Source organism: Bos mutus, chromosome 9 (genome assembly GCF_027580195.1).
Source record: "Bos mutus isolate GX-2022 chromosome 9, NWIPB_WYAK_1.1, whole genome shotgun sequence".
Lineage (NCBI taxonomy): Eukaryota > Metazoa > Chordata > Mammalia > Artiodactyla > Bovidae > Bos > Bos mutus.
Window position 1 is genome coordinate 74,659,152 of NC_091625.1, and position 22,810 is coordinate 74,681,961.

Below are 22,810 nucleotides of genomic sequence, written 5' to 3' on the forward strand. Positions count from 1 at the left end.
CTCAGTGGAAATGTCTTATCTACAGAGCCTAAAAAATGAAAAATAAAAATCAACATAAACTCCAGTTCTTTAACAGTGAACTGTTTCTGAAGATGCATCACCCCACTGCAACTTCGTTCTTGCCTAAAGTTTTTCAGTTCAGTTCAGTTAACTGCTCAGTCGTATCTGACTCTTTGAGACCCCATGAATTGCAGCACTTCAGGCCTCCCTGTTGGAGAAGGCAATGGCACCCCACTCCAGTACTCTTGCCTGGAAAATCCCATGGACAGAGGAGCCTGGTAGGCTGCAGTCCATGGGGTCGCTAAGAGTTGGACACGACTGAGCGACTTCACTTTGACTTTTCACTTTCATGCATTGGAGAAGGAAATGGCAACCCACTCGAGTATTCTTGCCTAGAGAATCCCAGGGATGGGGGAGCCTGGTGGGCTGCCATCTCTGGGGTCGCCCAGAGTCAGACACGACTGAAGCGACTTAGCAGCAGCAGCAGCAGCAGCAGGCCTCCCTGTCCATCACCAACTCCCGGAGTTCATTCAAACTCACGTCCATTGAGTCGGTGATGCCATCCAGCCATCTCATCCTCTGTCATCCCCTTTTCCTCCTGCCCCCAATCTCTCCCAGCATCAGAGTCTTTTCTGATGAGTCAACTCTTCACATGAGGTGGCCAAAGTATTGGAGTTTCAGCTTTAGCATCATTCCCTCCAAAGAAATCCCAGGGCTGATCTCCTTCAGAATGGACTGGTTGGATCTCCTTGCAGTCCAAGGGACTCTCAAGAGTCTTCTCCAACACCACAGTTTAAAAGCATCAATTCTTCAGTGCTCAGCTTTCTTCACAGTCCAACTCTCACATCCACACACAACTACTGGAAAACCATAGCCTTGACTAGACAGACCTTTGTTGGCAAAGTAATGTCTCTGTTTTTGAATATGCTATCTAGGTTGGTCATAACTTTCCTGCCAAGGAGTAAGCCTAAAGTCTTTAGGGGACCTTTAATCAGTGTACTCTCTGGCTGTACCAAAACATCCTCAAATGTTTTCTCCAGGATGCTTTGATAACCAACCCAGGAAGCAAGGCCAACGAGACAATCTAGCCAGATAATCTAGCATAGGTCTCAATCCAAAGGAAGACAAAGACAACTTTTGAGAGCTACTTGGGACAACGTAACATTGTAGAGGTCATCGTAAGGATAAATAAATGTGCAGAGTCTCCAAAATTGGAAAGTTTCTCTGCCTAACATTTAAGTAATTACAGCCAGGGGAAGGAAGTGGGAACAGCTGGTGTGAGGTTGCCAAACTAAATGGACACAGGGTGGAAGAAACAGAGTTAGCAACCAGGATCTTCTTCCTGAAAGAAAAGAAAGGCACAAGCTGGTGGTTTTTGGCTAGCAAAAAAGACCAGTGACCTTCAAGGTCTTCTCTTCTGAGATCTCTTTCTGTCCCAATGGAATGTGGCAAGTTTTCCACTAAAGTTGGGAAAAAAAGGAATCTTTCTTGTACTCCCCAGCTCCATCTTATTACCTAATTTTGATGCCTCAAAGCTAAACAAAGATATGTCATATGGGCTGCGGTGAACACCATGAGCCTCACTGAGAAGATGGGGCTCATATTTACCCTCTACATGCTGAGTCGGCTTAGGAAGAACACTCCAACACAGGTGTCACACAACTGGTTCATCTTTAAAGTCGGGGAACCAAGCACACTTGTGTTTATATGCTTACATAAAAGCTCAAGTTAAAAAAAAACTCAGTCTAACAAAAAACTGGAAAATCATATTTTTAACAGACATATGAAATCTGTGGACAGACATGTAGGAAAATATACCTGATGACAAGTCCAAGAATATGGGGCTTGTCTTGCTCTGATGCTTAACTGTGTGTGTAACTCTAAATCATCTCTGTGGATTTAGTTCTCATGTGTGAAGAAAGTATTCCATCTGCTCAATCTGCATAGTAACGACACTTCCCATCTCACTGGGTCATGTTTAAAGACCAAATGAAATAAATTTATGAGAGACCTTTAAGCATTTAAAGTCGTATGCAACATGAGGTATTAATACTATCAAAGCAGACAACCCCAACTCAATTCCTATGTTATCGAATACAGAGGCATCTTACACCTGCATTGTTTATGATCCTGGGAAGGAACATATCGGGATTATGGAGAAGACATATGAGCAACTGCTAATAAAAAAACACCTGTACCCAAAATCAGGTTTAATGATACCCAAACTTGAAAATAATCCTAAAAGAAATTCTAGACTTTCTTCTCCTCCTCTATTAATTTTGTTTCATGTTAAAAAATATATCTTAGTGGGAAAACCCTACTGCAAGTTGATACGTATCTTTAAACAGGTGTAAGATGCTGAAAAGTGATGTTTTATACATACAGTGCTTGAAAGAGCTTCTTAACACAAACTTCTTTTAATATGCTGTTATTATTATAATCAACTTCCTCTTCTTTGTCACCATCGCTTCTTTCAGCAAGGCTTCAGTTCAGTTCAGTTCAGTCGCTCAGTCGTGTCCGACTCTTTGTGACCCCATAAATCACAGCACACCAGGCCTCCCTGTCCATCACAAACTCCCAGAGTTCACTCAGACTCAAGTCCATCGAGTCAGCAATGCCATCCAGCCATCTCATCCTCTGGCGTCCCCTTCTCCTCCTGCCCTCAATCCCTCCCAGCATCAGGGTCTTTTCCAATGAGTCAACTCCTCACATGAGGTGGCCAAAGTACTGGAGTTTCAGCTTCAGCATCATTCTCTCCAAAGAAATCCCAGGGCTGATCTCCTTCAGAATGGACTGGTTGGATCTTCTTGCAGTCCAAGGGACTCTCAAGAGTCTTCTCCAACACCACAGTTCAAAAGCATCAATTCTTCGGCACTCAGCCTTCTTCACAGTCCAACTCTCACATCCATACATGACCACTGGAAAAACCATAGCCTTGACTAGACGGACCTTTGTTGGCAAAGTAATGTCTCTGCTTTTGAATATGCTATCTAGGTTGGTCATAACTTTCCTTCCAAGGAGTAAGTGTCTTTTAATTTCATGGCTGCAGTCACCATCTGCAGTGATTTTGGAGCCCAGAAAAATAAAGTCTGACACTGTTTCCACTGTTTCTCCATCTATTTCCCATGAAGTGGTGGGACCGGATGCCATGATCTTCGTTTTCTGAATGTTGAGCTTTAGGCCAGCATTTTCACTCTCCACTTTCACTTTCATCAAGAGGCTTTTTAGTTCCTCTTCACTTTCTGCCATAAGGGTGGTGTCATCTGCATATCTGAGGTTATTGATATTTCTCCCGGCAATCTTGATTCCAGCTTGTGCTTCTTCCAGTCCAGCGTTTCTCATGATGTACTCTGCATAGAAGTTAAATAAACAGGGTGACAATATACAGCCTTGACGTACTCCTTTTCCTATTTGGAACCAGTCTGTTGTTCCAAGTACAGTTCTTTTTTTTTTTTTTTTCCCAAGTACAGTTCTAACTGTTGCTTCCTGACCTGCATACAAATTTCTCAAGAGGCAGGTCAGATGGTCTGGTATTCCCATCTCTTCCAGAATTTTCCACAGTTTATTGTGATCCACACAGTCAAAGGCTTTGGCACAGTCAATAAAGCAGAAATAGATGTTTTTCTGGAACTCTCTTGCTTTTTCGATGATCCAGCGGATGTTGGCAATTTGATCTCTGGTTCCTCTGCCTTTTCTAAAACCAGCTTGAACATCAGGAAGTTCACGGTTCATGTATTGCTGAAGTCTGGCTTGGAGAATTTTGAGCATCACTTAACTAGCATGTGAGATGAGTGCAATTGTGTGGTAGTTTGAGCATTCTTTGGCATTGCCTTTCTTTGGGATTGAAATGAAAACTGACCTTTTCCAGTCCTGTGGCCACTGCTGAGTTTTCCAAATTTGCTGGCATATTGAGTGCAGCACTTTCACAGCATCATCTTTCAGGCTTAATTAGACCTTATTATTCAAGTACAGGTATTTCTTTTTTAAAAAACTGTATTATTGAAAAGTTACAGATATAATGAATTCTAGCATGGTAAATTATACTTTACACATAGATTTTAGTAAAACTTTCAAGGATGCATTTTTAAAGGACTCAAATAGGATGGTGGATTGCAGTGCCACAAAGATTAACTTCCAGAGAAAGAAGCACTTATTTATAATGAACAAACAGGTCTAGAATTCAGCTGGGTGGGAGGTGGGAGGCTTTCAGACTCACACCCTCTGTGTGCAGAGGTATTCCTTCTTGCTTTTTAAGGTATTCAAATTCATAAGCCTGTGATGAAAATCTCTACAAATGAAGAGAACACACTCAGAGATGTGATGACATTCTCCATTCACTGCGTAGCATAGATTTCCTTCTCCTTTGGATGAGATCGCAATAAGATGCTAGACACAATGAGATGGGGGAGGGTAAAGGAGGTTAGGAAGGAAAGCAAGGGCATCCTTTGTCCAGTATACACATAATTCCTTTGAAGATGTAATCTTGTTACCTGACATCAAAGAAAACTGGATTTTCCAGTCACAAGCCCTTTCATAAACCTCAGAGATACAACAACTGGAAATCCACTCCTGCTAAAGAAATCTTCATCTAGTTTGTCAGTTCAAGATCTTGAGAGAAAATCTTCATAAAGCAGTGCTCACGGGTATTTATTTATCTATTTCTCCCCAAAATTACTTCCCTTTCCCCCTACTTTGACATGGAATTACATAGCTCAGAGGAAAGTTAGATCATTTCTAAAATAAGTAAAATAAAAGAACTAGAACTTTTTTCTCTCAATAGAAAATATTTTTTCCAGGAAATATTAAGAAGGATATGTGATGATTATATTGGACAGAGGAGATACAGAGGGCCATGGTTTACAAATCAATGGCCAGTTATTAAGTTAGTAAGAGACTTAAGAAAATGTCCAGGAGCAGCACTGTTCTGTGAAGCACTGCCAATATTTCTGGTTCACCAATCATTAGACTACTTTATAGAATCATATTCTCAAATGACTTTTTTTCCCTAACGTTTACCATCTACTTTGTACCACTAAGGTAAGTGCTACTTTAGAGTGCTGAAAAGAAAGTAGTAAAAATTCATTATTAAACTAAGAAAATTATAAACCTTTGGGAAAATACAAATATTAATTTCATACTCAATTCAATCTAAAACTAAATTCATCTTAGTTCTTTATCTTGGTAAAAAAGGTAAAACTAAGAAAAGGAAGTAGTGGTGTAAGAGGAAAAAAAAGTTTTTTGAGTTTAAGAACACTCTAGAATCTGATCTAATTTGCCAAATACATGTGAAAATTCAACTTAAATTCAAGGTTGTTGTTTAGTCACCAGGTCGTGTCCGACTCTTTTGCCATCCCGTGAACTGTAGCCTGTCTGGCTCCTTGGTTCATGAGATTTCCCAGGCAAAAACACAGGAGTGGGTTAGCATTTCCTCCAGGAGCTCTTCCTGACCCAGGGATCGAACCTGAATCTCCTGCACTGTTGACAGATTCTTTACCACTGAGCCACCAGGGAAGCCCTAAGTTCAAGGTATTTATAACAAAATTCCTTCGATCTCCTCAACAAATTACTAGAAACTAGTATTGGGCTGGCCAGAAAGTTCATTCAGGCTTTCCCATAAGATAGTATGAAAAAACCTGAATGAACTTGCTGGCTAGCCCAATATAATCATCAAAATTCACAGCATTGATATCACTGCCTGGTCTTCTAAAAACTATAACCATTTGTTTCAAGTGGAAATGAATATTATCAGCAAAATGGACTCAATATCCAATTTCTCACATACAAACTCCAATGGAGATTGAGTCCCTCTGTACCTACAGATAAACATCATGGGTCTAAGTACCATGCAACTGTTTGATTGAGCAACTACGATTGTCCCCAAGGTTCATCCATGTAGTAGCATGTGGCAGAATTTCCTTCCTTTTTAAGGCTGAATATACCACATTTCATTTTATCCATTCATCTACTGATGGACATTCAGGCTCCTTCCATATTTGGCTATTTTAAGTAATGCTGTTATGAACACGGGTGCATAAATATCTCTTTGAGATCATGCTTTCAATGCTCTGAGGTATATATATCCAAAGTGCAATTGCAGGGTCATATGAAAAAATTGCCATATTGTTAAAAATTGATGATTTTTAAAGGGGTAATTTAGTGATAATGTTACATATTTTGGTTTGTGCACCCACAGTTTCATGTTAGTCAGATCCCGATCTAGAAAATACTAGTTGCATTGAGGCAGAGGAAGAGTTTCAGCCACCAAATATGTAGGTAATATATTCAATGAGATGACAAAGGATTAAGCCTGTGGATAGATTGCTGTAAAGAGCAGTTTATGAAACCAAATCCCACCTGGAAAGTGACATTTCAAGCAATGGTTACAGAGGAAAACACAACTAAATTTCTTGAATAAGGAATGATCTCACATAATCATTATGTTTCAACATAAGCTGTGTCACCACTAACTGGTATGCATATCAATCTCTAGACAGACATTTATTCTGCAATGGATAAAATGGGAATAAAGCCTATCTTAGTGCAGAAAGAATAATTCCAAATGCATGTGAGGCCTTCTAACCACAGTCAGAACATTAGAAAAAAATATTTGAAATTCAAATGACCAAAATATATTTAAGTTATCCTAAAGGATACATAGGGGCTTCCCTGGTGGCTCAGAGGTTAAAGCATCTGCCTCCAATGTGGGAAACCCAGGTTCAATCCCTGGGTTGGGAAGATCCCCTGGAGAAGGAAATGGCAACCCACTCCAGTACTCTTGCCTGGAGAATCCGATGGACAGAGGAGCCTGGTAAGCTACAGTCCATGGGGTCACAAAGAGTCGGACACGACTGAGAGACTTCAAAAGATACAGAAAGTAACAGACTATGACAATTTTTTTCATTAAAAACATTAGTTATGAAATATTTAAAGAATATCAAACTTAGTTTTACACTCCTTTAGCATAGCAAAGAAAACCACCAACACAAGAAAAAGGCAATCTAATAAATGGGAAAAGATAATTGCAAATATATCTAATAAGAGCTTAACATCCAAAATATGTAAAGAACACATACAACTCAATTTTTAAAAAATCAGTTAAAAATGGACAGGAGATCTGAATAGACATTTTTAAAAAGAAGACATACACTTTTCAACAGGTATATAGAAGACGCTCAACATCACTAATTATCAGGCAAAGAAATCAAAACCACAATGAGATATCATCTCACATTTGTCAGAATGGCTATTATAAAAAGACATCAAACTGTTGTCAAGAATATGGAGAAAAGGGAACCCTCATGCATTGTTGGCAGGAATGTAAATTGGTGCAATCTCTGTGGAAACAGTATAAAGGTTCCTCAAAAAATTAAAAATAGAACTATCATTTTGTTGTTGTTCAGTCATCCAGTAGTATCTGACTCTTCACGACCCCATGGACTGCAGCATGCCAGGCTTCCCTGTCCCTCACCATCTCCCAGAATTTGCCCAAGTTCATGTTCGTTTCATCAGTAATACCGTCCAACCATCTCATCCTCTGATGCACTCCTCTCCTTCTGCTGTCAATGTTTCCCAGCATCAGGGACTTATCCAATGAGTCATCTGTTCGCATCAGATAACCAAAATATTGGAGCTTCAGCTTCAGCGTCAGTCCTTTCAGTGAATATTCAGGGTTGATCTCCCTTTAGATTGACTGGTTGGATCTCCTTGCTGTCCAAGGGACTTTCAGGAGTCTTCTTCAGCACCACAGTTTGAAGGCATCAATTCTGTGGTGTTCTGCCTTCTTTACAGTCCAGCTCTCACAACTGTATGTGACCACTGGGAAAACCATAGCCTTGACTATACAGACCTTTGTCATATACGATATGATCTAGCAAATGCACTTCTGAGTGTTTATTTAAAGAAAATGAAAACACTGACTTGAAGAGATATATGCACCCCCATTCACTGCAGCATTGTTTACACTAGCCAAGACATATAAGCAACCTAGATGTCTATCAATAGATGAATAGATAAAGATGTGCTACATACACACACAAACACGCACACAGGAATACTACTCAGCCATAAAAAGAATGAAATCGTGCCGTTTGCAACAACATAAATGGAACCAGAGAATATTTATGTTGAGTGAAGCAGTCAGACAGATAAAGACAACCTCCATATGATGTCACTTATATGTAGAATTAACAAACAAAAGAGGCAAACAAAATAAAATGGAAATAGACTCATAGATACAGAGAACTATAGTTGCTAAAGGGGAGGGATCTGTGAAGATAAGGAAAATTGGTGGAGGGGATAAAGTGGTACAAGTTTCCAATTATAAAATAAGTAAGTCATGCGGATATAGTATATAGCATAGGGAATAACAGGAATAAAGTACTTTGGCCACCTGACGCAAGAAGTCAACTCACTGAAAAAGGCCCTGACGCTGGGAAGGATTGAGGGGAGGAGGAGAAGCGGGGGGACAGAGGATGAGATGGTTGGATGGCATCACCGACTCAGTGGATATGAGTTTGAGCAAACTCTGGAAGATAGTGAAGGCCAGGGAAGCCTGGCATGCTGCAGTCCATGGGGTCACAAACAGTAAGACACGACTTAGTGACTGAACAACAACACAGGGAATAATATGGTCAATGACACTGTAATGTACTGTATACAGAGAAATGGTAGCTATACTTGTGGTGATCATTACTATGTTATACACTTGAAATTAATACAATATTGTAAGTTGATTATACTTCAATTTAAAAAATTAACAAAATTTTTCACACACCCATGGATATAACCATCCAGACTTAGAAATGCAATGTATATATAGTTGAAGACTCCTTAATTCTATTCCACCTATCCTTCAGAGAAGTATTCATAATTTATTTATAATTCTCATATATACTTCTAACCTTTATTACATAAATGTATAAAGAGCATTGTCTTGCACGTGATTGCATTTTGTACAGATGGCATCATACTGTACTCATGCTTCTATACTTTGTTTTTTTCTCTTAACATTGTTTTTGAGATATACTAATAGTGGTACAGAAAGCTCTAGTAAATTCAATTTTAAGTGCTCTAAATATTCCATTAAATGACTAAACCAGAAAGTATTTATATTCATTCTTCTGTTGATAGATATTTACCAATTTCTGTGATGGGAGGATTACCACAAACAATGTTAACATAAGCTTTCTTGATTATATCACCTTATGCAAGCTAAAGACTTCTTTAAACAGAAATGATCTTTATTTTTCTCAAAAAATAAAAGAATCAGAACTTAACATTACAGATCAGTGCATTTTAAGAAAACTATCACAACTTACATATTTGAAAGAGTTAAATGAAAATGACAAACTGAGTAAGAAAATCTTTCTGTAACTTTCAAAAGTAAATTTAAAATGAAATTTTAGAGGATTTGATATGATTAATCTATTTTGAGTAATTTCCCTGTGTATCCAAACGTGCCTTTATTTAAGATTTTTTATTACTTTATTTTAAAAATTTTTATGAGGCATAATTGACATATAGCATTATATTAGTTTCAGGTGGGCCATATAATGGTTTGATATTTGTATACACTGCAAAATAATCATTTCAATACATATAGTTAACATCTGTCACTATAGATACTTACAAAATTGTTTTATCTTATAAGAACTTTTAAGGGCTACTTTCAAAAAATATTTTTTAAAAGAGAAAGAGATTAGTTGAGACTACTAATCTGGGCAGAAGAAATATCAGTGGAACTATAAATATTCCATTAAATGACTATACCAGAAAGTATTCATATTCATTCTTCTGTTGATGGATATTTACCAATTTCTCTGGGGGAGGGATTATCACAAACAAAGTTAACATAAACTTCCTTCATTATATCTCCATATGCAAGCCAAAGATGTTTTTTTTTTAACAGCACACATCTAGAGACAGAACTGCTGACTCTTGGTGATAAACTCAGTTGATGTTATAAGCTATTGCCAAACTGATCTTCAAAAGGTAGTGCCAACATACTCTTCTACCAGCAATGCATACATTCCCATACTTCACAGCCCTGCCATTGGTATAATAAGGGCTTTTAATTGTTGACTATCTGATAGTGTGAATGATATTTCCTTGTTTTGTTTTGCTTTGCTTTTATATGAAGCATTATTTAAAAGTGAGTGGGGAGTGATCTAGGGAAAAGAGAGGGAGCTAAATAAGGGAGAAGGAGAAGGAGTCAAGATTTATAGCTGAGAGGTATTGTTATAAAGGAATTTCTTTTTGTTTTTGTCTTCATTTATTTTTTACCTTTCTATTTTATATTGGGGTACAGTTGATTAGTGATAGTTTCAGGTGTGCAGCAAAGTGATTGAATTATACATATCTATTCTTTTTCTGCTCAATATTATGTAACAACTTAAACAGGAAAAGAATTAATAAATGAATTTCTGATGGGAGAAGAAATGGTTCATTAAAACAACTTCCTCACTCTACACAACAGCCATTCATTTCTCCCAAGCTCTTTCTGATGACAGATGGATTCCATGCTATTTGTCCCACAGCCTATCAGCCAATGGTTCCAGACCTACAGTCCCATTTACTGAGAGACCCCAAATAAAGATCTGATCATTTCTATAATGTACCAAATAAATCAGAAAACAATTGTTACAGCAGTTTCTGATTTTCAAACAAACGTAAACCTCAGCAGAGTCTCATTAATAGGCACATAAGATGTTTTCATGTTATCTATTTAAAGAAAATTGTGTTATTACTTTAAATAAGTTTTTTCCTATTTGCTAAGGAAAAAATATCTATCAACTTCCCTTTCTCAAAGGGGAATGATGATCTTTCTGAAAAAAAAAAAAAATTTCATTCTTGCTACAGTGAGAGAGTACTTATAATTTAAAACTGATACAAATTCTATTGCAAATACATGATCTGATTAGAGTCTAAATATCCTTTCATTTGCATACTGAGACATAGATTTTTAAGTACTTGTATGGTTCCTATCTATCAGGAGCTTAAACTTAAAAAAAAAAAAAAACTTTCCTGTGATTTCTTCCTAAGAATTTCCTGCCAAAGAGAAACAGTTCTTTTCAACAAGAACAGTAGATGGAAATAAAACTGGTGCAGGTGTACTTTCTAGATGTCCAAAGAACCAATTTGAGTGAAGCTAGATATGCAACAAGAATAGCATTCTCATTCTGTCTTGCCCTGTGAAAATAGGGAGATACTTCATTTATTTACCTAATCCATATATAAATACATTATTTATAAATATCTCTTATTTTGCCAATTTCACAGCAGCTTTCCTTTCTGTTGCTAGATAGTAGGGATAACAATTTCACTTATAACTACCTGCAACAGAAATAATTTTTAAAAATTAAACACACACACACACACACACACAGACCTTCCTCAGCAGCAGAACCCAAGGAACCCAGGGCTCAGAGGAGGTTGTTAGACTCAAGGAAAACACTTTCTACCCTAGAATTTTGTACTTTGCAACCAGATACTTGGGCCAGGTACAAACTAAATAAGAAAATAACAAAAGCTTACATTTAATGGAAGGAGGAAGACAAAAGAAGGGATGGATGTTACATGAGACAACTCAGGACGTATGGCTGATGGGTTTTTCTAAATGAACGCACTTAAGAATGTCTGCTATCCTTCTTTTTTTTTTTTCTCTCTTTTTTTAAAATTTTATTTTATTTTTAAACTTTACAATATTGTATTAGTTTTGCCAAATATCGAAATGAATCCACCACAGGTATACATGTGTTCCCCATCCTGAACCCTCCTCCCACCTCCCTCCCCATACCATCCCTCTGGGTCATCCCAGTGCACCAGCCCCAAGCATCCAGTATTGTGCATCGAACCTGGACTGGCAACTCATTCCATATATGATATTATACGTATTTCAATGCCATTCTCCCAAATCATCCCACCCTCTCCCTCTCCCACAGAGTCCAAAAGACTGTTCTATACATCTGTGTCTCTTTTGCTATCTCGTACACAGGGTTATTGTTACCATCTTTTTAAATTCCATATATATGCGTTAGTATACTGTATTGGTGTTTTTCTTTCTGGCTTACTTCACTCTGTATAATAGGCTCCAGTTTAATCCACCTCATTAGAACTGATTCAAATGTATTCTTTTTAATGGCTGAGTAATAGTCCATTGTGTATATGTACCACGGCTTTCTTATCCATTCATCTGTTGATGGACATCTAGGTTGCTTCCATGTCCTGGCTATTATAAACAGTGCTGCGATGAACATTGGGGTACACATGTCTCTTTCAATTCTGGTTTCCTCAGGATGTATGCCCAGCAAAGTATAACTTTCCAAAACTGGACCAGGAAGAAATAGAAAATCTTAACAGACCCATCACAAGCACGGAAATTGAAAGTGTAATCAGAAATCTTCCAGCAAACAAAAGCCCAGGTCCAGACAGCTTCACAGCTGAATTCTACCAAAAATTTAAAGAGCTAACACCTATCCTACTCAAACTCTTCCAGAAAATTGCAGAGGAAGGTAAACTTTCAAACTCATTCTATGAGGCCACCATCACCCTAATACCAAAACCTGACAAAGATCCCACAAAAAAAGAAAACTACAGGCCAATATCACTGATGAACATAGATGCAAAAATTCTTAACAAAATTCTAGCAATCAGAATCCAACAACACATTAAAAAGATCATACACCATGACCAAGTGGGCTTTATCCCAGGGATGCAAGGATTCTTCAATATCCACAAATCAATCAATGTAATACACCACACTAACAAATTGAAAAATAAAAACCATATGATTATCTCAATAGATGCAGAGAAAGCCTTTGACAAAATTCAACATCCATTTATGATAAAAACTCTCCGGAAAGAAGGAATAGAAGGAACACACCTCAACATAATAAAAGCTATATATGACAAACCCACAGCAAACATTATCCTCAATGGTGAAAAATTGAAAGCATTTCCTCTAAAGTCAGGAACAAGACAAGGGTGCCCACTTTCACCATTACTATTCAACATAGTTTTGGAAGTTTTGGCCACAGCAATCAGAGCAGAAAAAGAAATAAAAGGAATCCAAATTGGAAAAGAAGAAGTAAAACTCTCACTATTTGCAGATGACATGATCCTCTACATAGAAAACCCTAAAGACTCCACCAGAAAACTACTAGAACTAATCAATGATTATAGTAAAGTTGCAGGATATAAAATCAACACACAGAAATCCCTTGCATTCCTATACGCTAATAATGAGAAAACAGAAAGAGAACTTAAGGAAACAATTCCATTCACCGTTGCAACGGAAAGAATAAAATACTTAGGAATATATTTACCTAAAGAAACTAAAGACCTATATACAGAAAACTATAAAACACTGGTGAAAGAAATCAAAAAGGACACTAATAGAGGGAGAAATATACCATGTTCACGGATTGGAAGAATCAATATAGTGAAAATGAGTATACTACCCAAAGCAATTTATAGAGTCAATGCAATCCCTATCAAGCTACCAACGGTATTCTTCACAGAGCTAGAACAAATAATTTACAATTTGTATGGAAATTCAAAAAACCTCGAATAGCCAAAGCAATCTTGAGAAAGAAGAATGGAACTGGAGGAATCAACCTACCTGACTTCAGGCTCTACTACAAAGCCACAGTCATCAAGACAGTATGGTACTGGCACAAAGACAGAAATATAGATCAATGGAACAAAATAGAAAGCCCAGAGATAAATCCATGCACATATGGACACCTTATCTTTGACAAAGGAGGCAAGAATATACAATGGATTAAAGACAATCTCTTTAACAAGTGGTGCTGGGAAAACTGGTCAACCACTTGTAAAAGAATGAAACTAGAGCACTTTCTAACACCATACAGAAAAATAAACTCAAATGGATTAAAGATCTAAATGTAAGACCAGAAACTATAAAACTCCTAGAGGAGAACATAGGCAAAATACTCTCCGACACATCACAGCAGGATCCTCTATGACCCACCTCCCAGAATATTGGAAATAAAAGCAAAAATAAACAAATGGGACCTAATTAAACTTAAAAGCTTCTGCACAACAAAGGAAACTATAAGCAAGGTGAAAAGACAGCCTTCAGAATGGGAGAAAATTATAGCAAATGAAGCAACTGACAAACAACTAATCTCAAAAATATATAAGCAACTTCTACAGCTCAATTCCAGAAAAATAAATGACCCAATCAAAAAATGGGCCAAAGAACTAAATAGACATTTCTCCAAAGAAGACATACAGATAGCTAACAAACACATGAAAAGATGCTCAACATCACTCATTATAAGAGAAATGCAAATCAAAACCACTATGAGGTACCATTTCATGCCAGTCAGAATGGCTGCGATCCAAAAGTCTACAAGCAATAAATGCTGGAGAGGGTGTGGAGAAAAGGGAACCCTCTTACACTGTTGGTGGGAATGCAAACTAGTACAGCCACTATGGAGAACAGTGTGGAGATTCCTTAAAAAATCTGGAAATAGTCTGCTATCCTTCTAACCAGAAGTAATTGGAGTCAAGTTTAGTGGTCAAGGGGGCCAGACTTTGGACTCAGGCAGACCTGGACCCAAATTTTCTACATCACCTTGGGCAAATGATTGATGTCAGAATCTCAGTTTGCAATCCTATAATTTGGTGATGGTATATACACCTCAAAACTCAGGAGACACAGGTTCAATCCCTGGGTCGGGGAGATTCCCTGTAGGAGAGCATGGCAACCTACTCCAGTATTTTTGCCTGGAGAATCCCATGGACAGAGGAGCCTGGTGGGCTACAGTCCATAAGGTTGCACCAAGTCAGACACGATGAAGTGACTTAGTGCACACATGCATATACCTCAAAGTGATGTTTTAAGAATTAATCCGGTCCCATCACTTCATGGCTAATAGAAGGGGAAAAAGTGGAAGCAGTGACAGATTTTATTTTCTTGGGCTCCAAAATCACTGCAGATGGTGACTGCAACCATGAAATTAAAAGACGCTTGCTTGCTCCTTGGAAGGAAAGCTATGATAAACCTAGACAGCATATTAAAAAGCAAAGACATCACTTTGCTGACAAAGGTCCGTCTAGTCAAAGCTATGGTTTTCGAGTAGTCATTCATGTATGGATGTGAGAGTTGGACCACAAAGAAGGGTAAGCACCAAGGAACTGATGCTTTTGAATTTTGGTGCTGGAGAAGACTCCTAAGTCCCTTGGATAGCAAGGAGATCAAACTAGTCGATCCTAAAGGAAATCAATCCTGGGGGACTGATTCTAAAGATGAAACTCCAATACTTTGGCCACCTGATGAGAACTGACTCATTGGAAAAGACAGTGCTGTTGGGTAAGACTGAATGTAAAAGGAGAAGAGGGCAAAAGATGATGAGATGGTTGAATGTCATCACTGACTCAACGGACATGAGTTTGAGCCAACTCTGGGAGATGGTAAAGGACAGGGAAGCCAGGCGTGCTGCAGTCCATGGGGTCACAAAAAATTGAACGTGACTTAGCAACTGAATAGCAATACAATAACAAAAGGGCTTAGTACCTAGCACATAGTAAGTGCTCAATAAAAAACAGCAATTATGTATTGTACACAAGAAATGAGCATATTTTAGATAGACAAGCCTCTTTAAAGAACTATTTTATTCAAATACCAATAACACTTTTATACAAAGGCTGGCTGAAAGCAATTAAATAAATCAGTTTATTTGTCCCACACAAAGTTCTGATAAGATTAGCTTTATCTCTTTCTCTCAAAGGTAATTTTAAAAAATTTCCCTAGGAAATAATGGGCATAAAATTAAATCACCAGATACCAGTACAATAAGGATAAAAATACTGTAGAGTGAAAAATGTCCAACACAACACTGCCTGCTTAAAATGAATTTACTGCAAAGAAAATAGAACACAAAGAATAAAATAACCTCTTCATCAACTTGCTAATATAGGTTTCAGTTCAGTTCAGTTCAGTCGCTCAATCATGTCCGACTCTTCGTAACCCCATGAATAGCAGCATGCCAGGCCTGTCCATCACCAACTCCCCAAGTTCACCCAAACCCATGTCCATTGAGTCGGTGATGCCATCCAACCATCTCATCCTCTCTCACCCCCTTCTCCTCCTGCCCTCAATCTTTCCCAGCATCAGAGTCTTTTCCAATGAGTCAGCTCTTCACATCAGGTGGCCAAAGTACTGGAGTTTCAGCTTCAACATCAGTCCTTCCAATGAACACCCAGGACTGATCTCCTTTAGGATGGACTGGTTGATTTCCTTGCAGTCCAAGGGACTCTCAAGAGTCTTCTCCAACACCACAGTTCAAAAGCATCAATTCTTCAGTGCTCAGCTTTCTTTATAGTCCAACTCTCACATCCATACATGACTACCGGAAAAACCATAGCCCTGACTAGATGGACCTTTGTTGGCAAAGTAATGTCTCTGCTTTTTAATATGCTGTCTAAGTTAGTCATAACTTTCCTTCCAAGGAGTAAGCGTCTTTTAATTTCATGGCTGCAATCACTATCTGCAGTGATTTTGGAGCCCCTAAAAATAAAGTCAGCCTCTGTTTCCCCATCTATTTGCCATGAAGTGATGGGACCAGATGCCATGATCTTCATTTTCTGAATGTTGAGCTTTAAGCCAACTTTTTCACTCTCCTTTTTCTCTTTCAAACAGTACTAAATCTCTTCATCAACCTGCTAATATTGGTTGCCAATACAGGTTGCAAAGAGTACTAAATCAAACTGTTTAATTAAAAATGCATCATCATGAAATGTATGGTACATTAATTAAAGGGGTAAATCTGGGGTAAGATTAAGTTTTTGCTGTTGTTTAGTTGCTAGGTAGGGGTTTCCTTAAAGAATTGCTCCAGGTGAAAAACAGATTAGACAGACAGGAAAAATCTCTTACAACTATTTCAGAGTATTCTGGGAAGGAATATCCAATCAATCCCCAGCACAATGGCCTGGCATGCAGAAAAGGTATTTGCTAAATGACACTGCATATTTTGTAGAGAAAGCCATACAAGCTTTAGATCCTCAGATAAAAGCAAAACACGACTACATTTTTTCCTTGGGTTTGGGGTTAGAGATCTTCATATACCAATTCTGAAGTGATTAGAAGTATGGTTCTGGGTTTCAGGACTCCACATCCCAAGGTTGGGTTTTTTTGAATTAATTTTTATTGTATTTTACCAAGGTTGGCTTGGATTTGGGAACCTGAAGTGATAAATGAGAAAAAGCCACAAAGAGCTAGACGCAAGTTTCACAAAGGAAATGATTGATTATGAGGTTTGGCATGAGTTACATGATGAACTGTTAGATGCTTTTCAAAGAATCATACAGTGTAAAATCATTTGGTGTTGCAAAAGCATTTTAGGCAATCTTCTTGAACGGAGAAAATACCCTCCTATCATTAAGTTCCTCTCATGGAGAGAATGCCATGAGACATGTTGAATTTTGTAGACAAATATGGTACGTTTTTCTTCCTCCTCTTCCCACTCTAACTGAAATCATATCCCAGTGACAGAAGATGGCAATTTTCTTGTGATAGAGAATTTGTACTCGGAGAACTTTCAGTAGACAGCATACTTCTAGTAGGTGATAGGTGTGCCCAAGGAAACTCCCAGTGGTGACACAGCATGAGGGCTGACCACACATTAGGTACTCTCTTTTTTCTCCAGTGTGTTCAGTGACAACTTCCTGTTCACAACCATCTCCTCAGCTGCAATTCCAACTGGAGCTCAGAACTCAATACTAAGTTTTCCCACTAACTGTGTATCAGCAAATTTCCACACTGAATTACAGCTAAACCTCGCAATGTAACTAGTTACTGTTGCATAATTATTTGACTGACAATAACATCCTACCACAAACATATGCTACTTGATTTTTTTTTTCTGGATGATGGAGAGGTATCCCTAAAACTCTGGGGCCTAAAGTAAATATTTAGTAAACAAGTAAAGTACCTTCAGCGACTGCAGAGAGTCTGAATTAGTATCACAGTAGAGGATGATGTTGTTGGCCATGCTGAAACTTTCTCTCACTCCAAGGTGGTAAAATAAGGATGGTTGTCGGAAGGCATCACTCATCTCCACCACGGCGATATCTGCAAACAGAAAACAAAGTCCCCCAAATGATGACACCTAAATAATGCTCAGTAAGCACTTTTTTGTTTCAATAACTTAGTATTCAAAGAGGAAATGATAGGGATTTTCCCTCTTCATTTACCACTGAATTTTAAATTAGCAGTTCTATCGGAAGTGGTTTTACAAACTGCAGCAAAACTGCATTTTTGCTTTTTTTTAAAAGAAAAGGATCATGTAATTACTGGAAACTAAGGAGAGTCTGCAATGGTGGAAAGTGGGGCTAATGCACTCTGTTAAATTTTAACACTGAAAACAAGCTAACTAACTTTCCAGAAGTAGATTCATGGGAAACAGCAGTTAAGTTATCAATGTAAAATGAAATTTTAAGAAGCAAACAGGTAAAATCATGACTCCATCCAGAGCTGAATTTTATAACAAATATCTAGCAAGTCCTTAGCAAGTATAATCAAGAAAAAGAGGAAGCAAAGGTATAGAAATTATGACTAAGAGAGAGAATACAACTATAGATACAAGTTCTTCCAGACTTCACAGATGACTAACACCAAGGTAGCATTAACTTGGTACCAAAATTTGGCAGTGTCACAAAAATAAAATTCAGATTAGTTTCAAATTCATTTATATATACAGACAGAAACATGAAAGAAAAATGAGCAAAATGTACCAAGCACTATATACTATAAGAACACTAGATCATGGATTTAAAGTTTATTTGGGGAATGCAAGGATGGCTCAGTGGAAAAAACTCATCAGTGTTCCCAAAGATTCCTTAGTACTTTATGTAAAATTTAGAATCCACTTTTCATTAAAAATAACTGCAAACTGAAAATATAAGGGCACATCTTTAAATTGAAAAATAATATATATTTCATAACAGCTTTGTACTTTCATAGGTATTCCCATGAAAATCAGGAAAAAGACAAGGCTGTTTTTTTTCTTACTACCGGTACAGTATCTGAAAATCCTAACTGATGCAATAAGATTTAATGAAGTACAGACATATAATTCTATAAAATAATTATCATTACTTGCAGATGTTATGATTACCAACCAAAAAACCACAATAGAATAAATTAAACAACTATTGTATGTATTAATACAATTTAACAAGATGTCAAGGTGCAAAATTATGAAAATCAACAGCTTCCTTTAAAATCATAATAAGCTTCTGGAAAATACAATAAACAGATCCTACTCAAAATAAAAATATTAGCATACAACAAATTTAACAAGTGATACTAATTTGTTTAAAATACGTGCAATATGTGATAGATGAAAGGTTAATATCTTTATTGTTATCTCTTATCTCTTTATCAGTTCCGTTTAGTTGAGTTGCTCAGTTGTGTACAACTCTTTGCGACCCCATGGACTGCAGCACGCCAGGCTTCCCTGTCCATCAACAACTCCCGGAGTTCACCCAAACTCGTCTCTATTGAGTCAGTGATGCCATCCAACCATCTCATCCTCTGTTGTCCCCTTCTCCCACCTTCAATCCCTCCCAGCAGCAGGGTCTTTTCAAATGAGTCAGCTCTTCACATCAGGTGGCCAAAGTATTGGAGTTTCAGCTTCAACATCAGTCCTTCCAATGAACACTCAGGACTGATCTCCTTTAGAATGGGCTGGTTGGATTTCCTTGCAGTCCAAGGGACTCTCAAGAGTCTTCTCCAACACCACAGTTCAAAAGCATCAATTTATCTCTTATTGGTCAATTTAAAACAAATAAGCAACCATAAAACATTACATTATAGAAAATTAGGCTGTGGACATAGGCAGGTAAAATCACAAAAGTGTAACTAAAATGGCAACATCACATATCAGATCAGATCAGATCAGTTGCTCAGTTGTGTCCGACTCTGCGACCCCATGAATCGCAGCACGCCAGGCCTCCCTGTCCATCACCAACTCCTGGAGTTCACTCAGACTCATGTCCATCGAGTCAATGATGCCATCCAGCCATCTCATCCTCTGTCATCCCCTTCTCCTCTTGCCCCCAATTCCTCCCAGCATCAGAGTCTTTTCCAATGAGTCAACTCTTCACATGAGGTGGACAAAGTACTGGAGTTTCAGCTTTAGCATCAGTCCCTCCAAAGAAATCCCAGGGCTGATCTTCAGAATGGGCTGGTTAGATCTCCTTGCAGTCCAAGGGACTCTCAAGAGTCTTCTCCAACACCACAGTTCAAAAGCATCAATTCTTCGGCACTCAGCCTTCTTCACAGTCCAACTCTCACATCCATACATGACCACTGGAAAAACCATAGCCTTGACTAGATGAACCTTTGTTGGCAAAGTAATGTCTCTGCTTTTGAATATGCTATCTAGGTTGGACATAACTTTCCTTCCAAGGAGTAAGCGTCTTTTAATTTCATGGCTGCAGTCACCATCTGCAGTGATTTTGGAGCCCCAAAAAAGAAAGTCTGACACTGTTTCCACTGTTTCCCCATCTATTTCCCATGAAGTGACGGGACCGGATGCCATGATCTTCGTTTTCTGAATGTTGAGCTTTAAGCCAACTTTTTCACTCTCCACTTTCACCTTCAAGAGCCTTTTTAGTTCCTCTTTACTTTCTGCCATAAGGGTGGTGTCATCTGCATATCTGAGGTTATTGATATTTCTCCAGGCAATCTTGATTCCAGCTTGTATTTCTTCCAGTCCAGCGTTTCTCATGATGTACTCTGCATAGAAGTTAAATAAACAGGGTGACAATATACAGCCTTGACGTACTCCTTTTCCTATTTGGAACCAGTCTGTTGTGCCAAGTACAGTTCTAACTGTTGCTTCCTGACCTGTATATAGGTTTCTCAAGAGGCAGGTCAGGTGGTCTGGTATTCCCATCTCTTTCAGAATTTCCCACAGTTTATTGTGATCCACACAGTCAAAGGCTTTGGCATAGTCAATAAAGCAGAAATAGATGTTTTTCTGGAACTCTCTTGCTTTTTCCATGATCCAGCGGATGTTGGCAATTTGATCTCTGGTTCCTCTGCCTTTTCTAAAACCAGCTTGAACATCAGGAAGTTCACGGTTCACATATTGCTGAAGCCTGGCTCGGAGAATTTTAAGCATCACATACAATTTTAAACATCACATATAAAACTATTCTATATCTCACTCCTAATAAATGAACACTAAACCAATACAAAGTTTTTTTTCCTATCAAGGGGCCAAAGATATTTCAAAATACCCAATGAAGATGCAGAGAAATGGTATTCTTATATGCTATGGGGAAGTGTAAACTCTTTAGGAGATCTTGAGTCCTTAAAATTATGCATATTCTTTGACTCAATAATTCCATTCCTAAGAATTTATCCTGAGAAAATTCCTATACATGTGGCAGATTTACTTGTAAGTATATCCACTGAAATATTATTTTTGCAGTAACATTGGAAAAATGCCTAAATATACATTATTAGAAAAATGACCACACATACACACACACACACACACTATATTTAGGAAAAAAGTAAAATATATACATTATAATGTATAGCATACACATTAAAACGTAATGTATACATTATCATCAATTTATTATTATATATATTCTATATGTATAGATGTACATGAATAAAAAAGTTTTGGAAAGTTGTACAGCAAAATGTAAACTGTGATAACAACTGTGTAATGGAATTATGACTTATCTTTTCCTCTTTATGCCTTCTATATCTTATACAATTTCTTTTATGAACACTGATTACTTTTGTAATTTAGGAACCCACCAAAATATAAAAAGAACATTGAAGACCTGCATGCAATCAAAGTGCAACCCTTTTATAAAAGGAACACAGACCCTCAAGAGGTTGTTTGATTCAGCTGGCCTTATCTAATGAATATGAAATTAGAGTCTACATTCTGTGAAGGAGAAATAAATCAGATCAAATGAAAGCTAAAGACCCAGAAGATTTAGTGAGGTTATAAAAGGGGAGGGCAAGTCAAAGGAGCTTCAAAAGATACTTTTCAAGGCTAGCCATGACTTCAAGGCTCTCTAATAGAACTAGAGAGTTTTCTTCTGGGGTCCTTAACATTTCTACAACAAAAATCAACACATGAAAAAAATGAGTCACTGCACCCCACCCACGTGGCCCATCTGCCTCAGGCACCCACTCGGCTTCCTCCTCCCACAGATGCCAGCCACTCACAGTCAGCCACACAGCGTTAAAATCAAGAGACAGCATACAGTATGGCTGAGAGAAACGAAATAAAACAGCTGCTGATGAGAAAACAAACGAGCGATAGCAAAGAAAAATACTAAGTAGTGACAATAGGGGGGGAAATGGGTTCTTTCTAGAGAACTGATTCGTGGAATTGTTGCTAAAATAAAGTAGAAATGCTGCAGAAGGCTTTTAGATTAAGAGAGAAATGAGACACGTAAAATAAATGGTACAAGTAGACTAAAATACATTCATTAGATCTGAACATGGAAACAGGAACAGACCCCTGTGGGATGCAATATACAACATTAAAAATGTTTATTTGTGTAGGAATTTTAAAATACCATAAGACAGTATGATAACAGAGGAAGGCATTCTTCCTACTTCAAATTCAGTCAAGTGATTTGTTCTAATGTATTTGTATTTTTTTCTGAATATATTTTAAAAATTTCCATAGCATAATATTCACTCTTTCATCTTCTTTGATAACATGTTCAAAGCACGTGCCTTCCTCCCCTTTTTATTGTTGAGCTTGTTTTCTTAATGTGAGTTTTGTCTGTTTTTATATTG

General features: G+C 37.8%; 1 protein-coding gene across 1 annotated transcript in view; it reads right to left on the bottom strand.

Annotated features, from left to right (window-relative positions):
- The window catches only part of MAP3K5 (mitogen-activated protein kinase kinase kinase 5), a 229,254-nt gene that overhangs the window by 147,753 nt on the left and 58,691 nt on the right, over nt 1-22,810 (bottom strand). Inside the window, 1 exon segment of the mRNA XM_005899101.3 lies at nt 17,958-18,097. Coding sequence (XP_005899163.3) covers nt 17,958-18,097 — 140 coding nt within the window.